General features: G+C 41.5%; 1 protein-coding gene across 8 annotated transcripts in view; it reads right to left on the bottom strand.

Moving 5' to 3' along the window:
* The window catches only part of Fhod3 (formin homology 2 domain containing 3), a 419,361-nt gene that overhangs the window by 77,937 nt on the left and 324,670 nt on the right, over positions 1 to 16,754 (bottom strand). For all 8 annotated transcript variants that reach the window (XM_040757956.1, XM_013124838.3, XM_040757957.1 and 5 more), the window contains one exon: positions 90 to 224. In XM_040757956.1, coding sequence (XP_040613890.1) covers positions 90 to 224 — 135 coding nt within the window. The remainder of the gene's footprint in view (positions 1 to 89; positions 225 to 16,754) is intronic.

Here is a 16,754-nt window from a genome sequence, read left to right as displayed (position 1 = left end):
AGCAAATGTGCTGCTTCCTGACCCGCCCAGGGAGCCTGTAAGCCAGTGCTTTGCGTTTGAAATCGGTTAGAATAGTCTAAAACTCTCACTTGAATCTGTTCCTTTCTTCCCGCTCTATCCTCTGCAGTCTTTCTTCTCTCTCTTGCCGCCTCCGTTCTCTCTCTGCCGCCAGCGACTCCTGGTGCTGCCGAAAGGAGGATGTGAGAAGACCACTTGGCGATGACCTGCAAACACAAGTTACGTTTCAGTTGCTTGGCCTGTGGATAAAAGCGTGGGGCAGGGGCCTGGAGAGATGGTTCAGTGGTTAGATCTCGTATCCCACCAACGTGAGGACCAGTGCTCAAATGCCTAGAACCCGTGTAAACGATGAGTTACCAGTATGGTAGCCTGCCCGTAAATTCCAATCTGGGGAGGTAGAGACGGGCTCTCCAGAGCAAGCCTGCCACAGCAGCAAGCTTTGGCTTTGCCTGAGACGCCCTGCCTCAGTGAGTAAAGTAAGAGCCACAGGGGATGATTCTCAACATTAGCTTAGGGCTTCCACCAATATGCATGCACATATACTCCCCCAACAACATACATGATACATGTAGGGAAAACATGCATGCACACATATACATACTACACACACACACACACACACACACACACACACACACACGGAAAAAGAAGAAAGAAAAGCATTGAAGCAGTGATCAACCCCCAGCTTGGCTTGAGTGGAGGGTCTACGAGCACCCAGGTAGTACTTAGAAAATCAGTAGGCATCTCAATCCCTACTCGCTCAGAAGCCTTGTCTGTAAATGGTGATAAGCAAACTGCTTCCCATGCTGGTAGCACTGGAGATGGTGGCAATGTATGGAAAACACCAAGCAATGTGCTTGGCCTACAAATGGTCATTAGTCATAGTCGGGAGGAACCACTATAAACAGTAGTCCAGGCAGAGGCATTGCATGTATGTACATAGATCTATACAATCCACAGATGCCTTTATATTTATATTTAAAATTGGTTTATGCTAGAACTTGGACAGACTACAATCAATTTTCAACCTGAAACTGGTTTGTTTGTTTTTTGTTTGTTTGTTTACACATTTTACCAGATACTAACTTCTCTGTACACATCCCAGGTGTTCAGACGACAGACAGAAAAGACACTAGAGAGGCCTAAAAAGCTAATCCAATTAAGGACATTTTGTTCAGTTTTAAGAAGCATCCAAGGACATTCTGCATGCCAGAGGCCAGCTCTTATCCTTTGCCAGAGTTCATGTAAAAACCAGACCATTCTCAACTGAGTGGAGGCCTCGGTGGGGCCCTGGGATGGGAATCACCAGAAATGCCAAGGAAGAGAATGGGTGGGAGACAAGGACACTAAACAAAAAATTTACAAAGGGATGAGCTGGGTCTCTGGGGAATAAAATACGCTGTGAACAACTATTGCTTTTGCTTGTCAATAAAACTTTCCAAATGTAAGATATAATTGACTTTGAAGTTTATTGTCTCTCTACCCAAGGAGGCAGAGTGGGCAAAAGCATATGTAAATTCAGAGACAATATGCTTGCACATTTGGGGACATGGAACTCCTTAGTGCTGAGAAAGATGGGGTTCCATGTCACATACATCCAAGCCAACCTCACTTGTAAATGCAGGTTACAAAAGTGGGGAGAAGGAGGAGTACAATTCATTATCCTTACATCTAAGTTCCGTATCCCAGGCTCACAGGGGAGGTCCTAATAGCCCTGGACACAAAGACACTGACAGAATTTATTTCGTTTTCACCCTAAAAAGGCCATACTATGCTGTATAGATTCTGTATTTTCTGAGTTGCTGTTATTGTGCAATTTTTAAAATGTTATATGCAGGTAAATCCAACACACAGAGTAAAGGGATTCTTTTAATGTCTTGCATAATGATTGATAGACATTAAGGAATATTAATATAATTAATAAATTTATACAAACATCAATCTGATGCCACACAACAGAGAAAACATATTCTTCTTGCATACACAAAGATTCAAAACTTATCATTGAACCACTAAGAAGCTGAACGGATAGGTGACTAGAGCCCATGTCAAGTGATCTCCCTTACTGGTCATAAGTTGGAAATAAACAATAAGGAAATAAATCTGAAATTAAAAAACTTCACTAACTGTAAAATTTTACTTCTAAATTTTATATTTCCAACATCACATTCATACACAAAAATAAAAAATCAGGCCAAGGATTTAATTCTCTTAAGCCAATACATATCTAAATCACCATCTCCAAAGAATTTGTCAGGGAACTTTATCACTGAGTCTAAGATATTTGCAGAGAATCTGAAATGACGATGATGATGATGATTTATTAATATTATTTTGAATAAAAACAAAGCAGAGCATTGTCTCATGAAATGCTAGAATAAATTCAATAACCACAGCAGCCAGGCATGCATGTGATCTTGACATGTAATTGTAATAGACCAATGGAAGGAGGTGACTTCCTAGGACACACACACATACACACACACACACACACACACCCTCACTCACACACACACACACACTCTACTGGTTAAGTCAACATCAGTGGAGGCACGGAGAGGCTGTGTAACAAATGGTGCCAGTACTAATGTCAGTCTTTGAATAAAATGTAGAAAGTCTTTCCTCGTACCAAACATGGGGGAAAAGCCTAAATAGCCAAGCAAAAAATGAAACATACCAAAACAACCTGTGATGTAAAGTGCCACAAAACATGCCTTCTTTTTGCAGTAGAATCCCTGTGACCTCACCATCCCTTCCAGGGACACAGACAAGCATCTGATGACTCATGCCTTGGTTTTCACAGGAATCCTCTCAGCTGAGATAAATGGTCCCTTCATCATCTGGGCTGCCATCACTTATATTCCTGCTTGCCTGGTAGTAACGATGTTTTCCTGAACTTCACCGTTACCGAAGATTCCCAGAACATTCCTCCTGGAACTTTTACACTATTGCCAGGGACCCAGGAATCTCCCATGTGGCAGTTAGCAATAAGGAGTCTAGTCTCTTTTTGATACTTGACCTAAGGCAATTGTTTTTGTTTGAGAGGAGAGAGAAATTCAGAAGGACATTGTTTTTCTCATAAGAATTTAGCATTATTTCCATTATGCTAATGTCAGAAGCAAAGGATTTGATCCAGAAAGAACCAACTGATAAAATTGAGAGTGAGAAGGATTTTCTTAGATTGGGAAACGTGCAGGTCCTTTTGCTCCCTGCCATGGGAATAGACAGCGCTTCTTTTTCTAAGACATCCCTGCTTCCCCAGTAGAAGAGCGTTCTACCCAATGACCCGAGGCAGCCAGTTGGGTCATAACTGAGTGGTTTGGGATGCCTCTTAGCTCCTAACAGAACAGACAGAGGCCTGGGCTGAGTGAACGCAACACAGATGATCTGACCTAAAGTGGGGGTGGAGGGATGTCTGTCATCAGCAGTCTTCCCCTTTTGACGATGAGTTGGCACCGTGTTGATCTAAGAATCTGCAGACAGACTAAACACGAGGCTGGAAGGCTTTCTGAAGACAAAGCTGAGACAAACGGGAGAAAGAACACTAGCTTCAGAATCATTCAAGACAGACGCAGTCTGCCAGCTAGTCAGCAACTGCTCGGCCAAGGGATGGCTCAGAGCTCAGGAGCCAGCAGCTCTGTCTTGTTTGTCTATTGAGCAGAGAATTGGAATGGACACACAGCATCTTCCAGAGACAGACCTCAAATGGTACAGTGTCTCCTCTCCCAGCAGCGTTCAGCTAGGGAGTAGCTTAACTGCTAAACTGATTTCCCTGCAAGTACAAGGACCCAAGTTCAAAGCCCCAGAACCCACATTAAAAAAAGAAAAAAGACAGGTATGGTGGCATGTTCTTAAAACTCCAGACCTCAGGAAGAAGCACGAATAAAATACCTGAGACTCACTGGCCAGCCAGCCCAGTCAACTCGGCAAGCTCTAAGCCAATGAGAGACCCTGTCTCAAAAGAGACAAGATGACATTCAGGGGCTGTCTTCTGCTACACACACACACACACACACACACACACACACACACACACGCACGCACGCACGCACGCACGCACGCACATACACACACGCACGCACACAAACACACTTACACACCAACAGGCTCACAAACTCACTCCTCCCACCCTTGAAGTCAGGCTGATCACATGGCTTGTTTCAGCATACACAGCAACAGAACCATCACATAGAGGCCAAGTCTTGGATGTTTCCACACACAGGCTCACCCCTCTGCGACCCTGGGGTGAGCCTCTGCTTGCATTGGGGTCCCACAAGCACCACAGTGCAGTGTAAATAGGCCTGAATGAGGTTTCTGCTGGTGGTTCCCTGTCCACTCAGCCAGGGGCCCGACAATTGCCAGATTTACATTGCCAGTAAACCCAATGAGACCAGCCGATCACCAATACCCACGTAAGCGAGTTGGAACTGGGTTATCTGTCAGAACAAGCATGGATAACATTACTAGGGAAGACAACCAGGAGGTAACGCATGGCTGCTATTTTTAACAACTAATTTTAGATGTTACTTAAGTTCTTTAATGCTGGTCCAAACAGGACAGGTCAAAAGAACATTTTCTCTATTTCTTTTTTTTTAAAGATTTTATTTATTATTATGAATACAGTGTTCTGCCTGCATGCTAGTCAGGACACCGAATCTCATTACAGATGGTTGTGAGCTACCATGTGTTTGCTGGGAATTGAACTCAGGACCTCTGGAAGAACAGTCAGCGCTCTTAACCTCTGAGCCATCTCTCCAGCCTGGCCACTATTTTCTCTATTTCTGATCAGAAGATTCTGGCGATTTTTTGTGGCCTCCAATAAAATCTAAAGGTAGGAACAATAGCATTCACTTCATAATCTTACCTACTCAGTAAACTCATTCATCACCACATCCAACAACCACCTGCCAAAGAAGCCATTCAAGACAGATTCCAGTCCTAGGAGGCGTCATTGGCTCAGTCATGGAAAAATACTGCCCCAAATACAGCTGGGGCTAACAAAGCTAAAAGTGCAAGACCTCAAAAAAGCATATTACACAACAAACTCCAGGAATGAAGGAATATTGGGTCCCCAACAAGGTAAAAGTTATGGTACATTGATTAAAAACGCCAATGTATGAAAAGAAATTACACACAAAGTCATGTGACTAGTCATAATGAAAGCCCACAGACTCAATGAGGCACACACAATAGGTGTACAAGCTCAGCCGAAAGAATAAAGAGACATTGCAGAAAACTGATTAGTGAACAAACAATGACATCAGTATTTAAAATGCAATACATTTTAAAAAAAAAAGGAAAAGAAGAATTCACAGAACAGTAATAAAACGGGAGAAAGTCACTCAATATGCAACTGGAATGATCATAAGAAAGGAGAGATGAAAACTTTTTTTTAAAGAAATTGACACTGGAAAGTTTCCCAAATAATGAGAACTATAAACCACCATGTCCAAGAATTTCATTAACTCCCAAGTACAAGAAATATCAAGAAAACCATATCGATACACATCAAATTCAAACTGACAAATATCAATGACAATAAGATAATCTTCAAAGCCATCAGAGAAACCAGATACACTACACAAAAAGCACCAGTGGATGTGGAAAGTTATTGTCAAAACCGATGGGAAAGAGATGAAATAACAGAGAAATAAAACGCGGATGAAAAGCAAACAGATAACTCCATCAATGATTCCTTTGGGGAGGGGGCTTGAGGAAGAGACATACCTCATTTAAACTAGAAAATGTGTTTGCCTTAAATTGCACCAAGAACGATGTAGTTTGCATGGGTTTGCAGAAGTAGAAAGGTCCTTGGGAACACACGTTGAAATAGCTATCTGGAAATACATGTAATACATTTAAAAAAAGATCCACCTTTCTCAGATACTCTTTGTCCAAAAATCGCAGTTCTGAATACATCCTGAGGGAGTTACAAGGAGGTTGTAAAAATCAAACACACTATTCTTTTGATAGTGAAACTCACAGAAACCCAGAGCTGCCACTGCAGAGTCTAATTGCCTGTAGATTTGTGCAGTGTTTCTGTTATTGTTTACAAAAGTGTAAACATTTTGTAATTGACATGTTAAATTGCCCTGTGGACTAATGTACTTAGGATATTTTCCATGCAGAGCTATATAGCTATAAAACAGTGCTTTATTGCTTCCTTTATTAGGCATTTCAGTCATTTTATTATGTCATATTCAGATTGTTGGATATGTTTTAGACAAAGAATTGGCTAGCAATTTTTTTGTATGTAACATGCCATAGCTTTCTGTAAATGCTTCTAAGTGAAGGTAGAGGTGACATGATGGTTTTCACTGCCCTTTTATCAAGTCTCTTGTTTACAAACTCTCATTAGTTAAAATTGGAAAGAAGTACGTAGTTATTGGACTCCTGTATGCCTTTTTTTATATTTTGAGATAATTTTTCCTTTTCTTTTTTCCTTTTGTTGAAAATAGGTTCTCTTCTCATACAATGTATCCTGATTATATTTTCCCTTCCTGCGCTCCTCCCAGCTCCTTCAGATCCTGAAGTTGCTCCCCTCCCGTCCCATCCAGATCCACTCCCTTTCTGTTTCTCATTAGGAAAGGACAAGCTTCAAGAGACAACAACCCAACATGATGAAATAAATTATAGTAAGACGAATCAAAGACGATCATATCACAGTTGGACATGGCAACCCAACAGGGGGAAAAGGGTCCCAAAAGCAGGCACAAGAGTCGGAGCCACCTGTTCTCACAGTCAAGAGTCTCACAGAAATACTGAACCGATAATTGCTACAATGTACACACAGAGACCCCGGGGTGGACACACGCAGAGACCCCGGTGTGGATACACATGGAGACCCCGGGGTGGACACACGCGGAGGCCCCGGTGTGGACACACGCGGAGGCCCCGGTGTGGACACACGCAGAGGCCCCTGTGTGGACACACGCAGTGCCCGTGCTTGCCTGAGCCTCTGTGAGCTCACATGTGCCTTGCTTAGTTGATTCAGAGGGCCTGGTTCTCCTGGTGTCCACCACTTCCTCTACTGGTAATCTTTGTTGTCAGCGTAAAGGGACTTAGAGTCACCGCGGAAACATACCTTTTGGGGTGTCTGAGAGGGGAGACCCACCTTAAACGAGGGTAGTACGGTTCCAGAGTTAGAGTCTCTCATTCAGTATAAGAGAGAAAGTCAGAGGAGGGCCGGCATTCATCTCTCTGCATTCTGACATGCAGATGTGATGAGACCAGCTGCCTCTAACTCTTGCTGCCATCCATGGCTTCCCTATTGCAATGTACCATAAACCCAAACACCCCTTCCTTCCTGAAGTTGTTTTTGTCAGTTGTTTTATCCTGTCATTGAGATAAGCAACCAATACACCCTCCTAGGCAATATATACATGTATCAAAGGCAAAAGTCAAAGAAAAAGAAAAAAGATACTTTTCCAGCTATAAAATGAGAAGGATATAAATTTACAGTATCAGAAATGCTGGCAGAAGGTAAATGATACCACCTTGCAACTTTGGCCCACACAAAAAATAAAAGGAGAAATAGGCAAATGTTATTTCAACATCATTTAAAGATAGCAAACTATTTAGAACAAGCAGAACAGCAACTCCCATGGGATTACAATACATATAAAAGTGAATACATGGTGACTTTAGTGGAAAAATGAAAACAAAAGTATACTCATAGGACTGTATAAATACAATAAATTAAGATGAACACTGTAAGTATCCAAATCGTCAACATGAAACAGTCAACTACAAATAAGACAGAAATGAAACAAAACAGACTAATAAAAATAGACGCTAAAATTGGGCAGAGATGATTAAAAGGGAAAATAACAGATTAAACAAATACAATAGCAATAGTATAAACTTAAACTCAATCTAATCAACAATCACATTAAATATAAATGCTTTAAACACCTCCACTTAACAGGTAGAGACTATCAGATTTGACTTTTAAACGTCAGTAAATTGCCTACACAAATCCAACTTAGATATAAAACTTAATTTATGTCCAAATAAAAGGATGAACAAATAGATTCATGATTAAAATATTTTATCAGGGATAAAGTAAGCCATTTCAACATGATAAAAGGCCACAATCACCAGGAGGATGTAGCAATTATAAACATTTATGTGCCAATAAATGAGCTTTAGACATAAAGGGAAAATTAGTATGCAAGAGACAAGCAAATATAAAGTTATAGAATAGGATTTTGTCACCATCTTCTCAGGAATTGATGGAACATGTAGATGAAAAGTCATTAAGGGCATAGAACACTAAAACAATAGCAGCACACAAATTTACTAGACATTCCATCCAACATCATGAGACACATTCTTTGCAAGTGATCACAGAAAAACTTTCTATGAGAGAAGACAGCCTGAGCTAAGAGGTAAAATTCACCAAATTTAATAGTGTTAAAGAAGATACAAGTATGTTATTTGACCAGAATTTCATTAACTTCAGTATTTTATAGCAGAATGAAAGTTTATGAACCTAAAATATTAATAAGTTAAAATATTTTAAAATAACCCAAATATTCATAAAATAAACATTTTAACATTCAGAAATTAAGAAGCATTTTGAACAAATCAAAAGTAAATATAAACAAAAACCTGTAGAATAAAGCTAAAATAACACAGAAAAATCTTCTATGCTAAATAATAAAACATTTTTCATTATTTTATTTTATTTTTGCTTATTACATACCAATCCCTGTTCCCCCTTCCTCCCTTCCTCCTGCTCTTTCCATGTCCCCTCACCCCATTCCCCATATGCTTCTCAGAGAGTGTGAGACCTCCCGTGGAGAACCAACAAAGTCTGTCCCATAGCCATGTTGAGGCAGGACAAAGGCCCTGTCCCTGGTGTCCAGGGTGAGCCGGGTATCTCTCCACAGGGAATGGGCTCCAAAAAGCCAGTTCATGTACTAGGGATACATCCTGGCCCCACTACCAGTGGCCCCACAAACTGCTCAAGCCATCCACTGTCACCTGCATTCAGGGGTCCTATGCAGGTTTGGACCTAAGCAGGTTTCCCACCTGTCAGTTCAGAGTCAGTAAGCTCCCACTAGCTCCTGTCAGCTGTTTCTAATGCCTACATTTTTACGTCTTAAATCAATGACTTTATTCCCCAATTTAAGGAGGAAAAAAAAGAACATTTTACGTAAATTAATCAAAAGAAAGAAAAACTAGACTAAAAATTAATAGAAAGGAAATGAATGAAAGACTAAAACTGGAGACATCTCTGATAAGCAAAAATGGGAAAATCCTCAATAACATACTAGTAAAACTAATATAAGCACATATCAAGATCATTCACTATGGTCAAGTTGTCTTTATCCTGGAAATGAAGGGTTAGTTTACCTTACATAAGTCAAAAATATTATGAATCATATAGATGAAATTAAAGAAAAAAATCACATGATCATTTCAATATATACAAAATCTAACATGATTTCATAGTAAAAATCCTAGAGAAAGGTAGACTGGAGGGAACAGACATCAAATTATTAAACATTATATATGGCAAACCCACAGCCAACATTCTCCTCAATGGAGAAAAGCTCAAAGCAATCTTACTAAAATCAGGAATGAGACAAGACTGTCCACTACCCTGACTCTTTTTTCAAAATAGTGTTGGAAGCACTAGCTGAAGCAATAAGGCAAGAGAAGGAAATTAAAGGGATACAAACAGGAAAAGAGGTCTAATTATCCCTATTTTCAGATGATATTACCCCCAAATTCCCCCAGAAATCTCTAGAAGCATTCAACAATCTCAGCAAAGGAGCAGCGTACAAAATCAACTTTAGAAACCAGTAGTCTTCTATACAACAACAAATACACTCATGAACAGATCATGGACACACTCCTACTTACAATAGCATCAAAGACAATAAAATATCTTGAAATAAACCTAACCAAGGAGATGAAAGACCTCTACAATGAAAAATTCAAATATTTGAAGAGATAGATGTTAAATGGAAAGCTATCCCTGTTCATGCATTCATAGAAATAGTATTGTGAAAATGACCATCCTACCAAAAACAATTTACAGAATCATGACAATGATCAACATGGCAAGATATGCATAAAGGTATAATAAGTGGCATTCATATTATCAGTGGCAACCAACAACTGTCTAATTGGACTTAAGGTTCACTCAACAGGAGGAAAGTCATATCAGGTACTAGAAACCTAGCTGCTTTCTATGGCTCAGGAAGCTGTGGACCTTAAAAAGGAATCTATTATTGCCGATTTACTAGACCAGCATGATCCCTTCCTCCATTCTAAAACTTGTCCTCATATCTATAGATGAATATGCCTATCCTCTTTCATCAAAGAAGCCTCTCTTACAGCAAATGGAGAGCATCACAGAATGCCACACTGGACATAATGCAGAGAGCAATGGATTGTGGAGAGCCTAGCCCTCATGGGAACATCTACACCACAGCTCCTGCATCTGTGACTCAGGGACCATCTCCAACAAGGGGATGGGAATAGTGTAAGCACCAGGATGCTAGGGAGTCGGTTGTGAAATAGTCTCTTCAAGAAATGGCTGCATAAACAAGACAGGAACAATGGCAGGCAATATCAATAGACACGTTGACATGGAAAGAGGAAAGCTTGGCGGAGGTTCCCACCCTAGACAGAGAACTCCAGGCAGCTAATGACTGCTGGGAGAAAGAGAATTGACCTTTCCCAGGGGCGAGTCCCTTACTAGTTGCCAAATGCAGAATGGTCAGCCTTGAACACACACACAGAACAACAACACTGGACTCAGCAGGCTGATATGTAATTGTGCATACACACATACATATATATGTTACATGCATGTATATAACAATAATCAAAAGAAAAAGAGGCTATAAAACTGGGAAAGGCTCACAGGAGTGGTTCAAGAGAGGATTGCTGGGAGGGGCTATAGGGGAAAGGGACGGGGAATGCAATATAATTCTATTTCACTTTAAAAAAAACAATTAAAAAATTTTCAAAAACAAAGAAAAATGTTTTTTGATGTTGATAAGATGTATACACCTCTAGCCAGAATGATAATGAAAAAGGACATAAAACAACAGTACTGAGCACGGAGAGATGACATCACTGCAATACATATAGACATTGAAAGAACAAGAGGCAACTATTGTGGGTTATCAACTTGATTAATTATACTATTTAGAAAAAGCCCCTGAAAGTCAAAAGTCATCGAAACAATAAAAAAGAAAAGGAGGACCTAAGGGTTCCTAATGGATGAGACTCTATTAAAGAAATGAAATGTATGGTTATAAGCTTTCCCAGAAGAAAGTCCAGCTGTCTTATGGGCAAATTTAGGGAGGCTTTGTGCTGGGTCCAAAGAACAGCTCTAGAGAGCTGAAGAAATCCATTTCATGACGTTTTGTGAATTTGGAATTATACTGGATTACAATCATTCCAGAAATAGTTTAGTGACTTCTTAAAAAGCTAAGCATGCCCTACTATATGGCTCAGTCATTCCATGCTTAGTCATTTACCCAAGAGAAACAAAAGCACTCCCAGAAACACTCACTGTCAAAATCACTAACCACCCAAATGTCTACCAACAGGTAAGTCGACAAAGCATGATGGACTACTATACAGCCATGAAAGGGAATGAATGTGTTAGTGAGATGAATGACGGTCAAGACAAGTCTGCTAAATGAAAGCAGTCATTTCCCCCGGAGAATAGAACACATTAACAGAAAACTCACTTAAACATGTGAATAAATCCATAATGAAGGAGGTTGCGCAGGGATGGGGACAGGCGTCAGTGACTACAAAGAGGCATGAGAACAACACTGAAGGTGATAGACACAGGCATGCATAGCGCCTCTGAGGTGATAGATACGGGCATGCGTAGCGCCTCTGAGGTGATATGGGCATGCGTAGCGCCTCTGAGGTGATATGGGCATGCGTAGCGCCTCTGAGGCGATAGATACGGGCATGCGTAGCGCCTCTGAGGTGGGAATGGCTTTGTTGAGGCACACATACAGAACTCCTATGAAATTTTTATGTGTCAATTTTACTGTGAAAATGGTTGGGGAAATATCCTTTTATTAGTTCAAGTGAAATAAAATCGTATTGGTAAAAGAAGCAAACATTTTTCCCACATAAAAATGTAATCTCTAAGTATATAAAAAGGCCAAGCAAAGTTTTTACTGCGTCTGATATTTCAAGTTATCACTTAATTCACCAGTAGAAAAGGCAGCAGAAAGACTTAAATGGATGGTGATGCCTCCGGAAGTTCCTTTATTACACAGGGTTGTTGTGACTATCCTGTGTCTTTTGTTTTTCCATATAAAGTTGAGTATTGTTCTTTCAAGGTCTGTGAAGAATTGTGCTAGCATTTTGACAGGGATTGTATTGAATCTGTAGACTGCTTTTGGCAAGATTGCCATTTTTACTATGTTGATCCTTCTTATCCAAGAGCATGGGAGATCATTCCATTTTCTGGTATCTTATTTAATTTTTTTCTTTAAAGACTCAAAGGTCTTTCACTTGTTTGGTTAGCATTACCCAGAGGTATTTTATGTTGTTTGTGGCTATTGTAAAGGGGGATGTTTCTCTGATTTCTTTCTTAGCCCATTTATTGCCTGAATAGTAGGGCCACTGATTTTCTTGAAATAATATTGTATCCTGCCACTTGGTTTTTCAGCTGTAGGAGTTCCTTAGTAGAGTTTTTGGGATCACTTATATAAGCTATCATATCATCTGCACATAGTGAAAGTTTGACCTCTTCCTTTCCAATTCGTATCCCCTTGATCTCCTTTTGTTTTCTTATTGCTCTGGCTAGAACTTCAAGTACAATACTAAGAGGTATGGAGAGAGTGGACAGCCTTGTCTTGTTCCTGATTTTAAAGGAATGGCATTGAGTTTCTCTCAATTTAGTTTGATGTTGGCTATTGTTTTACTGTATGTTGCTTTTACTATGGTCAGGTATGTTCCTGTTATCCCAGATCTCTCCAAGACATTTATCATGAAAGGGTGTTAGATTTTGTCAAAGGCTTTTTCAGCATCTAGTGAGATGATCATGTGGTTTTTCATTTGCAGGTTTTTTATATGGTGGATAACACTGATGGATCTTTGTATGTTGAACCATCCCTAAATCCCTGGGATAAAGCTTATGTGATCATGGTGGATGATTTCTCTGATGTGTTCTTGGATTTGATTTGCCAGTATTTTATTGAGTAGTTTTGCATCAATGATCATGAGGAACTTCTGGAGACATCACTATCCCTGACTTCAAGCTCTATTATAGAGCTATAGTCCTGAAGACAACTTGGTATTGGCACAAAAATAGACAGGTAGACCAATGGAATTGAATTGAAAACCCTAATAAGGACACACACACCTACAAACACCTGACTTTTATCAAAGAAACTAAAATTACACAATGGAAAAAAAGAAAGCATCTTCAACAAATGGTACTGGCATAACTGGATGTGGACATGTAGAAGACTACAAATAGATCCATGTCTATCACCATGCACAAAACTTAAGCCCAAATGGATCAAAGACCTCAACATAAATCTAGCTACACTGAACCTCTTAGAAGAGAAAGTGGAAACTACCCTCGAACAAATTGGTACAAGAGACCACTTCCTGAACATAATACCATTAGCACAGATACTGAGATTGACAATTAATAAATGGGACCTCCTGAAACTGAGAAGCTTCTGTAAGGCAAAGGACACAGTCAACAAAACAAAACCACAGCCCACAGAATGGGAAAAGATATTCACCAACCCAACATCTGAGAAAGGGCTGATCTACAAAATTTACAAAGAACTCAAGAAGCAAGTCTCTAAAACACCAAATAATCCGATTAAACAGTGGGGTACAAAACTAAATAGAGAATTTTCAATAGAGGAATCTAAAATGGCTGATAGACACTTAAGAAAGGGCTCAACATCCCTAGCCATCAGGAAAATACAAATCAAAATAACTCTGAGATACCATCTCCTGTCAGAATGGCTAAAAAAAAAAATACCAATGACAGTTTATGCTGGAGAGGATGTGGAGAAAGGGGAACACTCCTCCACTGCTGGTGGGAGTGCCTACTCGTACAACCATTTTGGAAATCAATATGGAGATTCCTCAGGAAAATGGGAATCAGTCTACCACGAGATCCAGCAATTCTACTCTTAGGTATATACCCAAAAGATGCACATTCATACAACAAGGACATCTGTTCAACTATGTTTATAGCAGGCAGCATTATTTGTAATAGCCAGAACCTGGAACCAACCTAGATGCCCCTTAACTAAAGAATGGATAGAGAAAATGTGGTACTACTCAGTGGAAAAAAACAATGGAATCTTGAAATTTGCAGGCAAATGGATGGAACTAGAAGAAACAATCCTGAGAAAGGTAACCCAGTCACAAAAAGACAAACATGGTATGTACTCACTCATATATGGATTTTAGACATAAAGCAAAGGATTACCAGCCTACTATCCACACCTCCAGGGAAACAAGGAGGATTCTAAGAGAGACATACATGGTCCCCTGGAGAAGGGGAAAGGGACAAGATCTTCTGAGCAAATTGGGAGCATGGGGGGGAGGGGAGAGGGAGTTAGGAGAAAGAGAAGAGAAGAAGAGGAAGGGAGAGGAAGACATGAGGGAGCAGGAAGGTTGAATCAGGGGAAGAATAGAGGAGAAAAAGAAAAGAGATACCATAATAGAGGGAGCCATTATAGGTTTAAAGAGAAATCTGGCACTAGGGAAATGTCCACAGATCTACAAGGATGACCCTAACTAACAATCTAAGCAATAGTGGAGAAGCTACCTTAAATGCCCTTCCCTGATAATGAGATTGATGACTACCTTTATGCCATCCTAGAGCCTTCATCCAGTAGCTGATGGAAGCAGAAGCAGACACCCACAGCTAAACACTGAACTGAATTCCTGGAATCCAGTTGCAGAGAGGGAGGAGTGATGAGCAAAGGGTCCAATACCGGGTAGGCTGGAGAGACCCACAGAAACAGCTGACCTGATCAATGGGGAGCTCATGGACCCCAGACTGATAGCTGGGAAACCAGCATTGGACAGACCCTGACCCCTTGATAGTAGGTGTCAATTAGGAGGCCTAGGTAATCTATGGGGCCTCTGGTAGTGGATCAGTATTTATCCCTAGTACACAAATGGACTTTGGGAGCCCATTCCACATAGAGGGATACTCTCTCAGCCTAGACACAAGGGGAGGGCTTAGGCCCTGCTCCAAATGATGTGACAGACTTTGAAGATTCCCCATGGAAGACCTCACACTCCCTGGGGAGCAGGCAGGGGATGGGAAAGGGGGCTAGTGGGGGGGGCAGAAGAGGAGGGAACTGGCATTGACATGTAAAACAAGCTTGTTTCTAATTTAAATTTTTTTAAATGTGGAAAAAAAGAGACTCAAATGGTCACAAAACAGTAGAATGAGATAAATTCTGTTGAAGAGTGGGCTGTGAAACTGAGTGTCATATGACCTAGGGAATAAAGATGCAGTGGCCAAGGGGACTGACTTGTGGGCAGAGACTGCCCTAGCTCACAGTGGTGACCCTGTGCTCTGGTGCCACAGTTTAGGTGAGTGGCCCATCATGGAAAGATCAGGTGGCTGACCCAAACTGCTCACTTCACACCTCCAGGAAGAGAGAAAGGGAGGAGCCAGGGAACCCACAGCCCTTCTAGTGGACATGTCCCCAGCCACCTAGAGACCTCTCTCTAGGCTCTACCTCCTAAAGGTCCAACTCTCTCCCGAGAGTACCAAGCTGCTGACGCTTGGCCCTATGGTGGATGCTAAACTACCAAACTATGGTACCCTGAACTAGGAAATGCAAAAATCTTTCCCATCTTCTGGGCCACAGTCAGGAAAACTGATGAAATACACGAGCCCCAGAGCTAACTCCAAGAGTATGCTACTGCCCTCCTCACCAGCGCAGCACCCCTGGGGACACCGCAGTTCCCCTCTTGCTCTCCTTAGCAGCTCATACACTTTGTTTTCAAGCAGCTGTGAGCTCCCAGGCCATAGTATCCTTGCAGGGAGCTAGGGAGGCTGGTCTCCCAGGGAGTCTCATGTTACCTGACTGGCTCAGGAGAAGGCACAGGGCCATTACTTCGGGCCTTGGCTGTCCTCGGGCTTCAGCCATCTGCTGGCTGCTGTTGCTGGCCCTGACCTTGGCACCGAGCAAGTCTCGCCTGTTCTCTCCTTCCCTCGACTTTCCAGCCTTCTGTCCAGGAGCACGAGTTCTCCAGCGCAAAGGAGGCGAGTCCTCTCTTGTCATGTTTCCTGGTCCCCCTTGCATGGCTTCAAGACTCCACCATCCTGGCAGCTAACAGAGACACTGACCGCCACCAGCTGTCTGGCGGGTCTGGCTGACGGACTGACGTCCATCCAGCTCCCTCTGTTCCCTCATCTCTGAACACCAGATTTACTCCACACCATCTTCTAATCTCCCGTCTTGTCCAGCTCTTCAAGACCATGTTTTAAAGAAAGGAATAGGCTCATCCCATCTCCTTAGCTCCTCTTGCCTCCGTCCCTCCCCCCAACCCTCACCAGGTAAATCAAGGAAAATCGCAGTTCATCTTACATTGGCAGTTCGATTTCATATACTCCATGAAGGGGCGGGGGGTTCCCTCTGAAAGAAGGGTCTCCTTTCTTCGTGGCCTCCATCCCTATCTTTTGTTGTATGTGTATGAAATATATGTGGGTACAGGTATGCAAGCCCCTGCAGCTGTATGGTCAA

Source organism: Mesocricetus auratus, unplaced genomic scaffold (genome assembly GCF_017639785.1).
Source record: "Mesocricetus auratus isolate SY011 unplaced genomic scaffold, BCM_Maur_2.0 Super-Scaffold_100015, whole genome shotgun sequence".
NCBI lineage: Eukaryota > Metazoa > Chordata > Mammalia > Rodentia > Cricetidae > Mesocricetus > Mesocricetus auratus.
The sequence above is the reverse complement of the archived record's forward strand: the minus strand, read 5'-3'. Positions and strand labels throughout refer to the sequence as shown.